Raw genomic sequence first — 15,094 nt, 5'->3', positions numbered from 1 at the left:
AAACTAAAGTTATTTGAGAATAGAATATTCTAGAATTGCATTACATTATTGTGCTAGAATAAATAAGAAAATGTGTTTTGTGTTGAAACTGTGATTAACCATTGCTGTTCTTTAAAGAGAATTAATTCTGAGAGTACTTAAAAAAAAGAATAAAATTGTCGCGTTCCTACAGTGGAAACCGGCTTTTATACTAATTGTAGTACCCGATTCTCCGTCGTCGTCTCGTCGTCCGGCGCCTTATGTGGTTTTTTATGGCGGTGTAAATGTAGAAACAGATCTCAAACAAGCTAATGAAGCTGCAGCCGAGACACAGACCGAACACGCCGCCTAAGTTAGCTGCAACAGTATTAAATTTTTTTATTCATAATCAATTTCTTCTGGCAATGTATGGGGAAAATTTGGTTCAAATAACATATCTTTGGAAGTCAAATAACAGTAAAAATTGAAAGTTTGCATATGGCAAAATAGAGGTGGCGTTAGCGCCCTCAATATTGCCACACGCAGGACCAAACTTAAAATAATTGACCCTTGTCTATACATGTTTGTTGAATTGCTTGTTCAAATTAATTTGCCAAATCATGTTTGATCGATTATTGGACAATCTCTTTAGTCTCAAAAAGGGTTGCCATTGTCCATAATTTTTAGGGTTGCCATCTTATAAACTATGAGGAATTATCGTGGATTGAATGAGCAATATTATATAATTTTGTGATAATTCTATCTTTTACTTACATACGAAATTGGTCAAAGACATCACAGTCTCCTGTTTTTGCCTGACAAATGAAGTCTTGGGAAAGAAGAAATGCATCACCGTCGTGCTTTCGTTTAGAACAACTCCCGAGCTATAAAAGAAATCAATATTCTCTTAATTTACAAAACCAAGAATCTCAGGTGCACATTAAGACTCAGCAGAATGAATAGATTAAAACATTACTTTTATCCTGTACTCCCGCTTTCCCGTCCTTCTTCGCTGGGGAGAAGAACTGCCTTTTGCTCCCTATAGATGCCAGTATGTTCAAGAGTGAAATTAGCTTTAAATAACTTTACTACAGATATGCAGAAACTCTACGGACTTCCATCAAATTTTACCCAAGAAATTCAATAACTGTATTTTAAGGTAGCGCATAAATTAATAAGAATAAATAAATTTTATTAAATCTCTAGAATTACTACAAAAATTGTGGCAGACTGCCTTGACTAATTTTCTTGACGCTAGCGCCACCTACTACTTACTACTACTTGCTACTTAGTTTTTCTTCCCATTGTTACGTAAGTAGTCACTTAGGGTAGATTCCGCATCCTCAATCTGTATGAAAAACCTGGTTTACTGGCGATAATAAAGTATACTTACTATCTATCATCCAGCCTGACATGTTGGACAGCTTGCAAATTGCCGTTGAAGTGTTCGACGGAATAGCGGCGAGACACGCAGTCTCTCTGGCAGCCGCACCAGCTTGCAGACGATTCTTCAGTCATTTGATCTGAAATAATGGATATCAGACCACGCACAGCACAATAGCACTAATTCCTTTTTTATTTATACTTTGTTGTGTCTTACAATGAGGTTCCACTGGAAAACGTCATTATTATTCTCTTCCAAAAAAAGACGATATGTTTACTACAACTGGTACGGCAATGGAATCACTATTATAATACAACCAAACTTTACAGGGCCAACGTGTTTGACTATGGCCTAATCACCCTTGTTTTAGGGTAAGCTCCGAGCCTCTCAGTGGGGACCTATAGTGGGCTGCTGATGAAAACAATAACGTACTTTTGTTTGTTTAAGTTGAGTTTTTTAATTAATGAAATACATATAAATATACAGAAAACGTATACGAAGCGTCAGCGTCAAATTATGTCAGTATTAAATTACTTATCGATCTATTACTTTTAAAAGATAACCTTACATTTAACGTCCGTAATACATGGAATCTTAGTAAAGTTGCAGACTTGATGTGGGCTGACGTTGGGCACGTAGAAGACCACGCAATGACATTCAGACTCCACCTTGCTTACGAGACAGTTTAGTTCGCAGTCAGTGTGGTGGTACTTCCAGAAATGAGGCAGGATTACCTCGTCTTCGAAGACGCATTTCCTACTGCGGAGACGAACAATGTTAGTTTTATGTTATAAATTAGAAAGTTTAAAACCTGGCCATAAATTCCAAGATTATCAAGACAAACATTTCATATAGTGTTTTAGAATTTTATGCAGATCAAGTCCTCAGTTTTGCTCAACAATTACAGTCATTTATAAATGTAATTTGTTGTTTATTTGTCTTTCTTACCGTTGATTTCTGAGACCAACATTTTCGACGAAATCAAAGATAACAATATGTTTTAGATGGAGATTTTGGTCTCAGAAATCCACGGTTAGAGACTCGTTACTATCCTTCATAATTATTGTCATGTCTATTATTTATTCAGAAGAAAAAAGATTGAATGCATTGGTGTTATTAAACTGGTGTAACGACAATGGAAACAGCCGTTCCCACCATTTTTATCATTCTTATATTTTTTAATTAAAATTAATGTTTAGAATAGATACCTGTCGATTGGCAGTGTTGCTACCTCTTCGGAGCAGTATGTGTATGTGGCAGAGATGAGCAGGAAAGCTTCAATACCAGGGTGCGCTAGAACCGACTCTACCTCCAAAGGGAATTCGGACCAATCCGTGAACACAATCTGACGGAAAAATTCAATGCATGAAAATAAGAATCTTTATAATTCAAATTAAGAGATTGATACTCGATTATTAAAAGAAAAATGGTGGCTCGTCTACGCGTTGTGTTAAAAGATTAAAACTTTACAACGGCTCGCTAACTCCGATTGTTTACCCAGGACCACTGTGAGCTAAAAAAAAACACATAGGAAGATGTGGTCAGCCCCGCATTGCTATGTGCTTCCGACACATTAAATTATATACAGCGTCTCGTGGTAAATTGCGAGCTATGTAAAGTTTGTACAGCATTATACCCGAGTTGCGCCCGCGTGTTGAACTGTGCCATCGACAGCGTTATAGGGGTCATGATCCACAATCACGGTAAGTCCGTGTTTTAAACGATTTATTTTAGATTTATGTTTTATGAAGTTTGGTTTCTTCTCATTTCTGAAAAATAAAATTATCTATTAATCTTCTTAAAAATCGGTAAATTTATCGATATAACTAGGGTAGGAGTGACTTCATAGTATAACAGGATTTAAAGTTTATGGCAGCATTGCAAGTAGAGGAAAGCGCCGGCACTCTATTACCTTGCCTCTGAATCTCTGTACATTACGCCGATGCTTAAACTGTTCTATGCAGTGTGTCATGTATAATACGAACGGCAATAAAGTGTGGATTATACTATACCTCTTGTTATTAACAAACTTGTATATGCTATTGAAAGCACAACAGACGCCCAGTTTGGTGAGCACCGGCTCGAAGAGTTCCTCACAAGGATACAGTTTGTTTTGAAAAAAACATCGCTTGAGGAAAGTGTTGCAGTTTTGCGCCAACAAGCTCATCACGCTTACCACCTACGACAAACATGTATTTTGAAAAACTAATCATTTTTTTATTATTCTTGTATTGTTAAAATTATTTAAACCTCATTCACTTAAAGTACGAATTTATTTATTAACATTGACAAAGTAACTTATATTTAATTTTATATATTACTAGCTATCGCCCGCGACTCCGTCGGCGTGGTTTATAAAAAAAACTTTAATAGTAGCCTATGTGTTCTCGCAGACTATGTTCTACATCTATGCCAAACCTTTAAACAAACATCCATCTAAACATTCGCATTTAAAATATTAGTAAGATAAAATACTTGCCGAGTAACGATTGCTTGTGATAATGTCTTGAAATTGTTGTAATTTCTCTAAATTGATGCTCTGTAGCAGTTCATTGAAACCTAGCGCTTGTGCAACAAGATCATCAAAATTAGATGTTAAATTTCCATTTCTGAAACGAATAAAATTATTAGAATGCTATAATTTTTGTCCTGATAGATGAAAGTTTGTTAAACCTAAAGCAAGGCACACGGATGATTAGCTTGGAACAACAGATAGGTTACATTTCTCCGAAAATATGTACTATTGCCGGGGAATAGTCTTGATTTGGCTTTTGTCATTATATATCAGCAATAAAGTACAGAGATTTTTTTTTAAATTAATTACGAAGGAAGTCGCGGGCAACAGCTAGAAAGATATAAAATACACTAATGTCTGTTTGAAGTGTTCCACAGCGCTGGCAGTTATCTGATTGGGCGAACAGAGCGTGATGGCGGGATACGGCAGATTGTAAATCGGTTCGAACTGGTTTTCAATGGTGATGTGAGTCGGCGTCTCCATGAAGCGCCGATTCAGGAGCAGCGTCAGCAGACATGCCCCCATCCCGCAGAGTAATAAAGTTATCCCCCAGAAACATCTGTATAACATACAACTTGTATTGAATGCGGCATTTGATTTGGCACATCGCGAACAAGTATTTACTTCTTCTCTATGTGCCAACTCAACGATTAACTTCGAATGTTTTTACAAATATTCTATAAATTTATATTTGTCTTCAATCATAGAAACATGACAAGAAAGTAAACTTCTTACCTTGACACTGGGTCTGGATACAAATAGAAATATTTCAGACCTAAAACACTACCCTCTAAACAGAACCGTCGTAGCAGAGTTTTGAAATTACCCTTCATTGTCTATGGTTTAAAGTACAGATAAAAAAAGATTATTTTCAATACAAATTGAATGTAAAAAAGCTACTTCTAATTTCAATATAACACTAATTTTTCAACAACGTTTTCAAACTAAGTATTATACGTATTTTCATGTTGGTATTGTAACGGTGAATATTTTAAATTAATAATTATTTAGCGTGACACAGAACACTGTAATTAAAATGAATATGAACGATAGCTAAATTATAGTACGATATAGTATATTGTTATATTTTTTCAGCATTTGCTGGATAAAATGAAGGCTATTCTGAATACGCTATGACATTGCTATACTTTCCCTCAAACCTATGTACAGTTTTTAAATTACTAAAATTACTTTTGTAGGTACTTATTAAAAAAAAACATATAAAAGTGACGTCAAAGAAATTTTTGTGTTTGTTTGTTACATTTATACTTAGTTTAAAAGGAATGTCAGTTAACGTGGATTTCTAAGACCAAAATCTCTGTACGATTAATATCGTCATGTCTTACCAAAACAGAGATAAAAATACATTTTAAACGGGGATTTTGGTCTCAAAAAACCACGGTAACTGAAAAAATCTACATATTTAATATTAATTAAAAATAAATACAACTTTTAGGAAAATGTATAAAGTGATTTATTTGGAAAATTTTAAAAGTTAACAATTTGATTAAGAAACATTAAATTTAGCGAAAGTATAGAATTTTGGCTACGCCACAACAATTGCGTAAACAATACAGACTATAAATATAATACAACTAATGTCATATATTACATTGAAATCAATATGACTCAATTTACTGGTCACTGAAAAAAACTATATTAAAGAGAATTACAATAATTACTACAGTGCCACGAACTTATCTGACCCGGTGAGCAAAAGTGAAAGTAACATACTATAACTCAATATTAAAAATGTGTTACAAAATCCTCATCATACTGTGTCTTATATCATCAGCTCACTATACGTCCCCACCGAGGGGCTCGGAGCCTACCCTAAATTAGGGGTGACTAGGCCATAGTCAACCACGCTGGCCAAGTGCGGGTTGGTTGACTTCACACATATATTTGAATTTCTTCTCAGATATGTGCAGTTAGCATCACGATGTTTTCCTCCACCGTAAGAACGTCGGATAAAAAAATGTATTTTATATAATACGTATTCTGATGGAACTAACAGCGGTCAATGGTCACTGGGTCAGATAGGTTTGTGGGACTATAATATCACGTTTCAACTGAGCGCCATTTTGTTTTTTTCAGTAATTATTTGTGACATGCAGCTAAACTATTGAATTGATTTCAAGTAAAGTTCTTCTACAACACGCTGCTCTAGTTATTGTAAAATAAATTATAGGTTATTTATTATTTATTAGCAATCGAAAGAATTAAAGAAAAAAAAAGTTTGTGTATTGAAAATTTGAAAATTTATTTAGTCCCGAGAATTTTTTTTATATAGGAGAAGGGGGCAACGAATCGCCTAAGATTATTTGATCCGTGGACATCCGCAACGCCAGAGGAAACACAGATGCGTTGCCGGGCTTTAAGTATTTAATTGGATGTCCAATAAATTCTTATAAGTGGCCGTAAAACTGGAAAATATTACTAAAATGCTACGCAAATTACGTATAAAACATAATATATATTTTAATTGCCAATAATCTTTCATTTTCTATATTAATGAAAAGTTTTATACATGATTAATAATTCTGCAAAATAATGGTCGTAATGGCATAAGATATAATATGTTATTTATCCGATATTTATCAAAGAAACAATTAATAGAAATGTTATGCTGACATATAAGACATAAGACTCTACAATTTATGATTTGAATAAATCCAAAGACAAAAAGATTATCCTCATTTCTACATACGAATGTTTTATTACTTTCAACCCTTTACAGCAGTCTTTCCCAAAGTGGGAGATAACGCCCCCTTAAGATAAGAGACCACATGTACTGACGTATTTTGTTTTAATTGCCATTTTTATCGAAATCTAATACTGTAGATCAGTCGTTCCCAAAGTGGACGATAACGCCCTCTTGTGGGCGCTGCAGGTTTCAAGTTGCGGGTTATAGTAAAAGTTTAGTTTAGAATTCTCTGTTAATATACATATATAGGTCACAGTAATTAATTCATTTAATTTGAAGTTATAGTGGTTTTTAAATATGTGAAAATATGAGGGGCGCTAAAAAATATTTATTCTCAAAGTAGGCAGTAGACAAAATAAGTTTGGGAACCACTGCTTTACAGTAACAAAGCTTTGAGTAACTTAACAAAGAGATATTTCAAGACATTATAAATTGTTTTTAGAATTTCTAAAAACAGTTTGGTATAAGACATAAATATATTTTTAAATCGCACGAATTTTAAATTCACAAAATGAAATATAAATGCACTTACTAAAATAAAATTAAATAGGATCAAGTATAATATTATACAATATGATTTTATGCTTTGAATAGCGACTCTATCTTTACACGAATACCATACACAATGCAACAAGCGGTAGAATTCACAAACCATGTGTAGCAAAGACAACATAAGTAACTTTTTCGCTTAACACATTCACTGCTTAAGATATAATATAATTAGCCAGGAGCCAACATTTTTAAGGCGTATTTTGATTATGTATATATGTATGTTTAAAAATATGGATGAAAATACATATTAGTTTAAAAAATAACCTTTTTCCGATCCTAGTGTTCAGCACATAGCTCACACGCCGGCGGCTTACAGAAAACTACAAAATGCACGGCCCGCTATTATGCCCTACCCCGCTCGGATCCGAGTGGTGAGCACTGAATGTGTTAAAAATATCTTTCACTTCTTCCTCACATTAACTTCAACGTTGTCAAATTTTACGTTCATTTAGAAATTGGTTACAAAGTTTGTTTCTTCATATATTATATGAATAAGGATAACTTACTATAATACCAACACATATAACAAACATTAGCAATCTTACTTAGAGATTGTAATAACTATGGTGCCAGCTGAAAACCAGTAACGGAACAGTTCAGTTTGTCCCTGCTTCGCTGAGCTTCCTTTTGCCACACTTTTATATCAAGTTTGTGCCTTGTGTGTGTTTTATGTTAGCTGTTTTACAAAGATAAATGATGTTATTTTGTTCGAGTATTTAACATTAGAAAGACGGGAATAACGCTCTACCTAAAAAGACAGCTGACGGTCATTTGACCCGTTAGCGTCGCGTAAGCTCTAATTTTTCATGATTGTACTAAAATTAAAGAAAACCCATAGCTAATAGAAAATCTTGTCTCGAACTTTATTTACAACTCATTTTCAAGAGCAGTTGAAGTTTACAATGGTAATATGAGTTTTAAATTTATGATTATTAAATGAAATATAAAGGAATAATTAACTAATATATTATTAAAAGGAGTTCCCTTAGGCAAGATTCCGAAGATACTGGCAGCGTCATTTTAATTTAATTCGCAGATAATAGAAAAAAAATAATCATTGAAAATTCAAAATTAGATTTTATAGTCTATCATTTTTATGGTTTGACATTTTTTAATTTCGAGATCTTTTAAACTCAATACTATATTAAAATGATACATATATCATATATAACATACATAAATATTATGTTTGTATTTAGAACAATAGTTTAATTTTTTCTACTATAAGCACCAAAATATATGGGAATAGATATTTTTAGTCCTGTTCGATAAATTGATGCAGGTATCTTTATTACTAAAATTCGCATAAAATATCTATCTAACTGTATGTAAATATATATTGTGTCCTTTAAATATACAACAACATATGTTATATATTTAATCATTGTTGGATTATATATATATATATATATAGTAAGTGTAAATAAATTCTTAATAAAGTCTATAATTATGTAAATAAAATATCTATTGTGAAATTATTCATAATGTAATATAGCAGTAAAATTTGTTTATAATATTAAAGTAAAAAAATACTATTAAATTTATTTTTAACAGCAGAAAAATATTTTTAATTAATTTAACAAACTTGATCCATTCAATTTCATATTTTGGTAAGATATTAAAATTTGCTCATTTATTACGTTGGTTGGTATTTGGAGGTGATTATTTTTAATATAATGTAAATATAATACTAAATACGATGATTAGAATATTTAAACTGAAACTGAAGTCACGTAGCGTTTCAGATTTGATAATTTTCTAAGCTTTGTGCTAAGGAAATTACGCTATTATTACTAAATGTATGAAAAGATAGTGTAAAAGGCATTATTCATTTAGCGATAGTAAAAATATTATTTTTCGTATAATTTTGGAATCCATTACATCGTTTGTATATAATATTTATTTTCAATAAATACATTTCTAATAAATCCTATCTCACATGTATTGTGCGTAAGTCTTCATCATTTTAAAAATGCTACAAAACCTTATATTTAATATACATAATAATAAAAGACGTATTTCGTCCAGATAAGTAAATTGAATTGGCGTTTCTTTTCACATAAATATTTAAATCAATTTAAAATGGTATTATACATACATACGTATGAATTTTATATTTCATAATTTCCACTTTTGATAAGTCAAAAGCGTGCTTACTCAAGAAGAAAATTGATAAATATTAACATTAACACACGTAAGTATCTGAAAGACAATTAAACATTAATAAAATACCACATCCGTTTGTGCTGAAACAATCAAAGCAACACCTTTGTGTAACGTTTAATATCTAGTAAATCGACAAAAGACCTGGAATAGGTCTGGAAAGCGACAGTATGTCGAATAACGCTTCGTCGTCTGGGGGTAGTGAGTGGTGGCGAGCGAGGGGATCGCAACGCAAAAGCACCGGGTGTCGGTGCGGCCACACTCAAGCCATTTCTGTGTCCAATGCCAGGCGCGCTGCTGAGGCACGCTACGTCGGAGGCCGTCAGGAGTCCAACAATACGTGCCACCGTTGTACCTTCAAAGAAATATTTATTTAAAAAAAAATTACGCAAAAAAATAAATATAATTGCAATTTTATACGATGATAAAATTGAGGACAATAGCAATACTAATAAAATCGTGTGATCGCTACGTATATTTGCGTACCAATACTACAGGCTACGTACGTAGCACAAGTACTCGTAGACTATCTACGTGAGAAATGTTAAATATTTAAATCTACATAATAAGTATGTTAAAATATCATATTTCAACGTAACGTACGAAACATAACATTCATCAAATGCGACTGCTGAAGACTATCTTAAGACCCTTTTTCACTAATCTATGAATATAGAAATAGCAATGTTTCTATCTGCAATAATTATCAATTCCTTGAACGCAATAGTTGATTATTGAAAAAAGGAGTTTAAAGTTCACAAAGTTTCGATGACGGTTACGTTACCTGTTCGCCCTGTCGCTGGCAGAGGTCATCCCAATGGCGTTGCTCGTCGCGGCCGGAGGAGCTATGCCCCAGCGAGAACCAGCCTACCATCTCGTTGCGCTTCACGCTGCGCCGCCACCACACCGACACCATCAGAGTCACTTCCGTTAGTTGGAACAGCGCCACCTGATGAATAATAGTATTGTGAACATTTAGAACAGCACACAACCCTCTTTAGTCCCCTTATTCCTTAGGTCACCAACCTACCTTTCTCTCGGGATAAAATTACAGCTTATTTTGAAAATGATTTAAGAATTTTTTAAATTAATTTTGCTTTTGAATTTATCCAGGACAAACAATCGATTCTTTTTACTGGAAACAGTATGTTTATACATATACCTGGAATATAAACAGCTCCTTGTACAGTGGGTTGGATTGTGCGCGGCGCGTGGTGGACTTGCAGCGGCCCATCTCCATGCCCAGCGAGCTGATGAGGCACAGCTTTACGTACGTGTCCGGCGCCTTGTGTGGCGACAGCTTGCGGAAGTGCGTGCCCTTTATTATCTGTCATACATTAACAGCCATAAGTATGCTTTGATAGAATCATTGTACCATGAAGATTATGTTAATTTTTCATGTATGCGGATGTTCGCATTTCATCTGTGAGTGTGAGAAATCTACCCTAAGTTTTTGCCTTAGTGATCAAATAATGACATACAAGTGTGACAGTAAGTGTGTTTAAATAAATGCAGACCTCAACAGACAAGTGTCCCGTAGTGGGGCTGTACTGCAGGCCGAGGAGCAGCTCGGGGGCGGAGCGCGCGCTGCAGCACGAGGAGGCGGAGTCAGAGCGTGCCAAGCTGCACGCCTCGCCCCCGGACACGAACCCATTGCCGGCAGACACGCCAGACATTCCCGAGACACCCGCACTCAGTGACGACGGACTCGCCAGCACGCCCGTCACTGACCCGTCCAGCTCTAGTTTCGGTAGCTGCACACAGGCGCACAATTATAATAACAAAATCATCATCAACATCTTGTCTTTTCACTTCTTGAAATAGACTTTCCCCAATATATTCCACTAGATAAGGTACTTCTCATTTCGGGCAAAATGCCGTCTGACATATCGTAATGTTGCAGTGTAACTGACTCATATAGACTTTACAAAAAGTAGAACTACTGAACAGTTATGAGTTCGATTCTTAAGTCATTTTATTATTCACTCCGTTAGTCAATTGAATGGTGTTATAAGATAAATTTTTAACTATGTACAAAGTTTTGACTACGGCATATAACTGTTGCGTGAAGGGAACCATCTGCTTGATATTCGGTTGGATTCCCCGTTCTTTTTGTTGCTGAAAACAAGAACGAAAACGTGTGTAACCTGCATAGCGGGCTGGTGTTGCCGAGGCGTCAGCTGCAGCCACAAGTTGTTCTCGAGCTCGAGGTTGAGCGCGGCGAAGCTGACGGCCGCCTCACCCAGCAGCCGCTGCCGGCGCATGCGCTCACATCCGTAGATGCGGATCCTAAGACCCAGCCCGTGCACGTCCTCTGACAAGGAAATACAGCAGTATGAAGCGTTACATGTTCTAATAATTTTAATTAACTCGTATTCCTGAAGACGAGAATTTTATCGCCATCCGATCAATAAGGATAGATTTTACTTAATATACAAATTTCTCATAGTAACCATACATTAAGGTTGGCCACATAAAGACTGAAAACTGAAATAAGCATGCCACTGATTTGTCGGAAATTCAAATACTAGAAAAAGAGTTAGTACGTACCAGGATTTATCTTGTGTAGGACGAAGCTCTCCATATATTGTGGGTTCTCCCCGTTGCGTATCTTCGATTTAAACTTTTGCTTTTTCAGTGGCAACAGTACAATTCTCGCCTGTATAAGTCGTTAAATAAAGTAAAAAAAAAAGTAGGACATCATCATCACTTTTAGAGGCTGATCCATTTTACTTCCAGTAAAGGAAAGAATAAAATAGACATATAGATGTTATCGTATATATTGGCAGTACGAAACATCGTGTGACTCGCTACGCAGAATACAAAAACGTAGCGGTGCGTAAAGGGATTCATACAGATTACATTCAATCATCTAAATATTTAAAATGATATATAGGACCTGGCTTTGCAGCAGTTGAGGGGGCGGGCGCTGCGGCAGACCGCGTGCTTGCAATACATGCACTGTCATGCTGCGCACGGGCGCGTCGTACAACAGCGTCAGCTCCACTGCGCCCCGACTCCCGGCGCCAGCACCGCCCCCGCTACCGCTCTCCCCGCAGAGTAGCGAAGTGTCCTGAAAACGAGTTATATCTATCTAACGATTGTCTATTATTTGTCAAGAATGTGTGATAAATACGAATGAATAAGAAAGAGATAGACTATAAGAGACTATAGTCTATCTCTGGTGGTGATTTGTTGTACCCTTACAACACTCGGTGGAATAAAATGAAGGCTATCTTTAAAATTGATTTAGCTGTCTTGGTTATAATAGAATACCATTGATACAGTCTATTAAATGATATGCATAAATATTGAAATATTCACATTATGAGCAAGGACGTCGCTGTCAACGCTGCTCTGTGCCTCCAGGGTGTGGATGTAGTCCGCTTTCTTGGGGACAACCTCGTCGATCCTTGTCTCCCTCAGCGCAGTCTCCACTAACTGCACCTCCACCTTGACCGGTGCTGATACATTCTCATTTTTCTCCTCATAATGACACTCTACCTCTTCTTTATCCTGGAATAAGAACAATTTGTCATTGAACTTATAGAGAAGATAGATTGGGCTAAAATACAATACGGTTGTAAATATGGAGAATGAATGTTCTATTTAAAAATATAGTTATTATAGCTGTGATATTATGTAGGTAAGATTTTATCTTTTAACATTGTTGAAAAGATAAATAAATAAAGTATAAACAAAGAGGTAAGGCAAATACTAGTTAATTATAACTAATTAAAAACAAGACAATACAGTAAATACATTTCTATGTACAATTAATAAAATTATAATAAGAACTAGGGTGATTGTTAAAAAAGTATATTACAAAATCTTAAGAACTTCGGTTCTCATTGTTAAATGTTTTTAAACATTTGCAAATCATCGAACGAGTTACTTAACTATTATAATAATTTAAGGAACAATCCTAAATTTAAATACCTACCTGTTGTATGCGCAAACGCAGCTCCTCGTCCGAGTCGGAGGTTTCGAACGCGAATATACGTTCGGGATAATGGTTCGGTTTCGACAAAGCATCTATAACAACACAGACGAACAAACAAATTCAATCAATCTCACATTTAACACTACTGAACTATTCGTTTAACTAGCAATACTATTGCAGCTCAACTAAATAACGTAAAAGTAATAAAATACAAGTTATTTTAACATTAGACCTTGACAAGTGGTCGCCTTGGTATGCTAACTACAAACATACCTCGTTAATTTATTATTCAAAAGCATACTTTTTTAATTAACCAACGAACATTAAACTTCTACACCTATACGTTATTATTATTTAAAAAGGCTTATTTAAATTAGTTTATTAAACATCTATTTATGTTTTATTTACTAATATTACTAAGTTACCGAATTGAGCATCGTCGAGAGTTGAGCAGGGATCCGCGATGTGAGCGTTGACAGCGAGGATGTCATCGCAGCATTTGCGAGTGAAGACCGCGGCGTAGCACCAACGTCGGCCGAGGAAGAGAAGCACCACCAGGACCACAGCCGCAAAACCCGCTACCGCACTGATGTACGCCGTCGCTTCCACTACACCAACGAACAACAATCACAATCTATCCACACAAAGGAAACAACAAGAACAATGTTTATATACCATTGGTAGAGTTTATGCCGCCGATGTTGGCCACCATTCTGAACTAGCGCGTAGCCATTTCAGTGACACCTCTCATATCACGTGCACTCACACTAAACATTTAAGACATATCGCTCATTTATTTGTGGAATTAATATCGGAAGCTCGGGTGGAAAATAATTGGGACGTGTTGGCAGGGTCGGAGTGTCATTGCGGCGCATGCGCGGCTCGGGGGCACGGCGGGGGCACGACGGGGGTGTGTGGGGCTGCACACGCAACGCCTCAGCTAGGTACACATGGACGGGACTTCGTCAAGGCCGAGGGCAACCCCTAGCCATTCTTCCAGACCTTATGAATAAATATGAAATATTTTTCATAGTTCTATAGACGAATAATATTTCAATGATATCTTGTCTAACATTAAATTAAAATCAATGAAACAATGTTTTTTTTGTAAATATATAATTAAAAGACAAATAATGTTTTTTATTATAATGAAATTCTTTGAGAGGCGATAAGAATGAAAAATTCGTTTATAAAATATAAATTCACTATGTTTTTTAATCGAAAAAACAGTATGAAAAAATGTCTAAGTTACCAGATATTGGTCGTTATACAAACAGTAAGTTAAATGTACTTTGTGTCTTTACAAAATAGCACAAAGGAGAGGCGTGACCTTTGTATTAATTATGTAGTACATATTAATTGTCTTTACTATCTTTTATCAAAGTAACGTTATGTGTAACTATCACGTCAGTGACTTCGTCCGCACGGAATTGGAAAAAGTCCACTAATAAATATAGCCTACTAGGTGTGCCCGTGACTTCGTCCGCGTGAAATACTGGCTGTGAGCTGCGTGCGGTACTGGACAGTACCTGGATTACAACATTACTTTTTTTTCTAAGATAAAGTAAATTTCCTAAAAATAAACGTAGCCTAAGTTTCTCCTTATCACATCAGCTATCTGCCAGTAAAAGTCCCGTCGAAATCGGCCCAGCCATTTCAGAGATTAGCCGTAACAAACACACAGACAAAAATTGTAAAAAATATTATTTTCGTAGATGAATAAATAGCTCACTCAAAACATTTCTTTAAATTAAAAAAAAAAAACATTGTTTAGTTTTTCTGCCAATATTTGTATTATATATTAATATTATGCAACTTCTGAAAGTGCCAGGATCGAAGGCTTAGCGTACGGATAGAATCCTAAGTAATGCA

The 15,094-nt window shown here is 35.3% G+C and overlaps 2 protein-coding genes across 2 annotated transcripts; both read right to left on the bottom strand.

The window, feature by feature from the left end:
* Window positions 1-59: 59 nt before the first annotated feature.
* On the bottom strand, window positions 60-4,676 carry LOC106120058 (sodium channel protein Nach). Its single transcript, XM_013315235.1, has 10 exons — window positions 4,593-4,676; window positions 4,207-4,416; window positions 3,822-3,951; window positions 3,355-3,521; window positions 2,979-3,111; window positions 2,551-2,687; window positions 1,911-2,101; window positions 1,352-1,481; window positions 733-842; window positions 60-336 (listed from the first exon to the last, which is right to left on the bottom strand). The coding sequence occupies exons 2-10, from the start codon at window positions 4,380-4,382 to the stop codon at window positions 191-193; spliced, it is 1,320 nt and encodes a 439-aa protein (XP_013170689.1). The 5' UTR covers window positions 4,383-4,416; window positions 4,593-4,676; the 3' UTR covers window positions 60-190.
* Window positions 4,677-9,272: 4,596 nt separating this feature from the next.
* On the bottom strand, window positions 9,273-14,068 carry Syt14 (Synaptotagmin 14). Its single transcript, XM_013315221.1, has 11 exons — window positions 13,898-14,068; window positions 13,648-13,830; window positions 13,223-13,314; window positions 12,604-12,795; window positions 12,179-12,352; window positions 11,830-11,938; window positions 11,427-11,593; window positions 10,797-11,033; window positions 10,442-10,606; window positions 10,064-10,228; window positions 9,273-9,634 (listed from the first exon to the last, which is right to left on the bottom strand). Exons 1-11 carry the CDS (start codon window positions 13,932-13,934, stop codon window positions 9,602-9,604), a joined length of 1,554 nt encoding a protein of 517 aa, XP_013170675.1. The 5' UTR covers window positions 13,935-14,068; the 3' UTR covers window positions 9,273-9,601.
* Window positions 14,069-15,094: the final 1,026 nt, after the last annotated feature.

The sequence above is a fragment of the Papilio xuthus genome, unplaced genomic scaffold (assembly GCF_000836235.2).
Source record: "Papilio xuthus unplaced genomic scaffold, Pxut_1.1 DF826961.1, whole genome shotgun sequence".
Classification (NCBI taxonomy): domain Eukaryota; kingdom Metazoa; phylum Arthropoda; class Insecta; order Lepidoptera; family Papilionidae; genus Papilio; species Papilio xuthus.
Note: the sequence above shows the minus strand (reverse complement) of the source record. Positions and strands in the feature narration are given on the sequence as shown.

Excerpts from the sequence above, each read along its gene's own strand:
- Syt14 (XM_013315221.1), bottom strand. The coding sequence starts at position 13,934 with ATGGTGGCCAACATCGGCGGCATAAACTCTACCAATG. Across the intron at positions 13,315-13,647 it reads TCTCGACGATGCTCAATTCG|ATGCTTTGTCGAAACCGAAC; the intron begins GTAACTTAGTAA and ends GTGTTGTTATAG. Across the intron at positions 12,796-13,222 it reads TGCGTTTGCGCATACAACAG|GATAAAGAAGAGGTAGAGTG; the intron begins GTAGGTATTTAA and ends TTCTTATTCCAG.
- LOC106120058 (XM_013315235.1), bottom strand. The coding sequence starts at position 4,382 with ATGGGGGCATGTCTGCTGACGCTGCTCCTGAATCGGCGCTTCATGGAG. Across the intron at positions 3,952-4,206 it reads CACTTCAAACAGACATTAGT|AAATGGAAATTTAACATCTA; the intron begins GTATTTTATATC and ends TATTCGTTTCAG. Across the intron at positions 3,522-3,821 it reads TCACAAGCAATCGTTACTCG|GTGGTAAGCGTGATGAGCTT; the intron begins GCAAGTATTTTA and ends TGTTTGTCGTAG.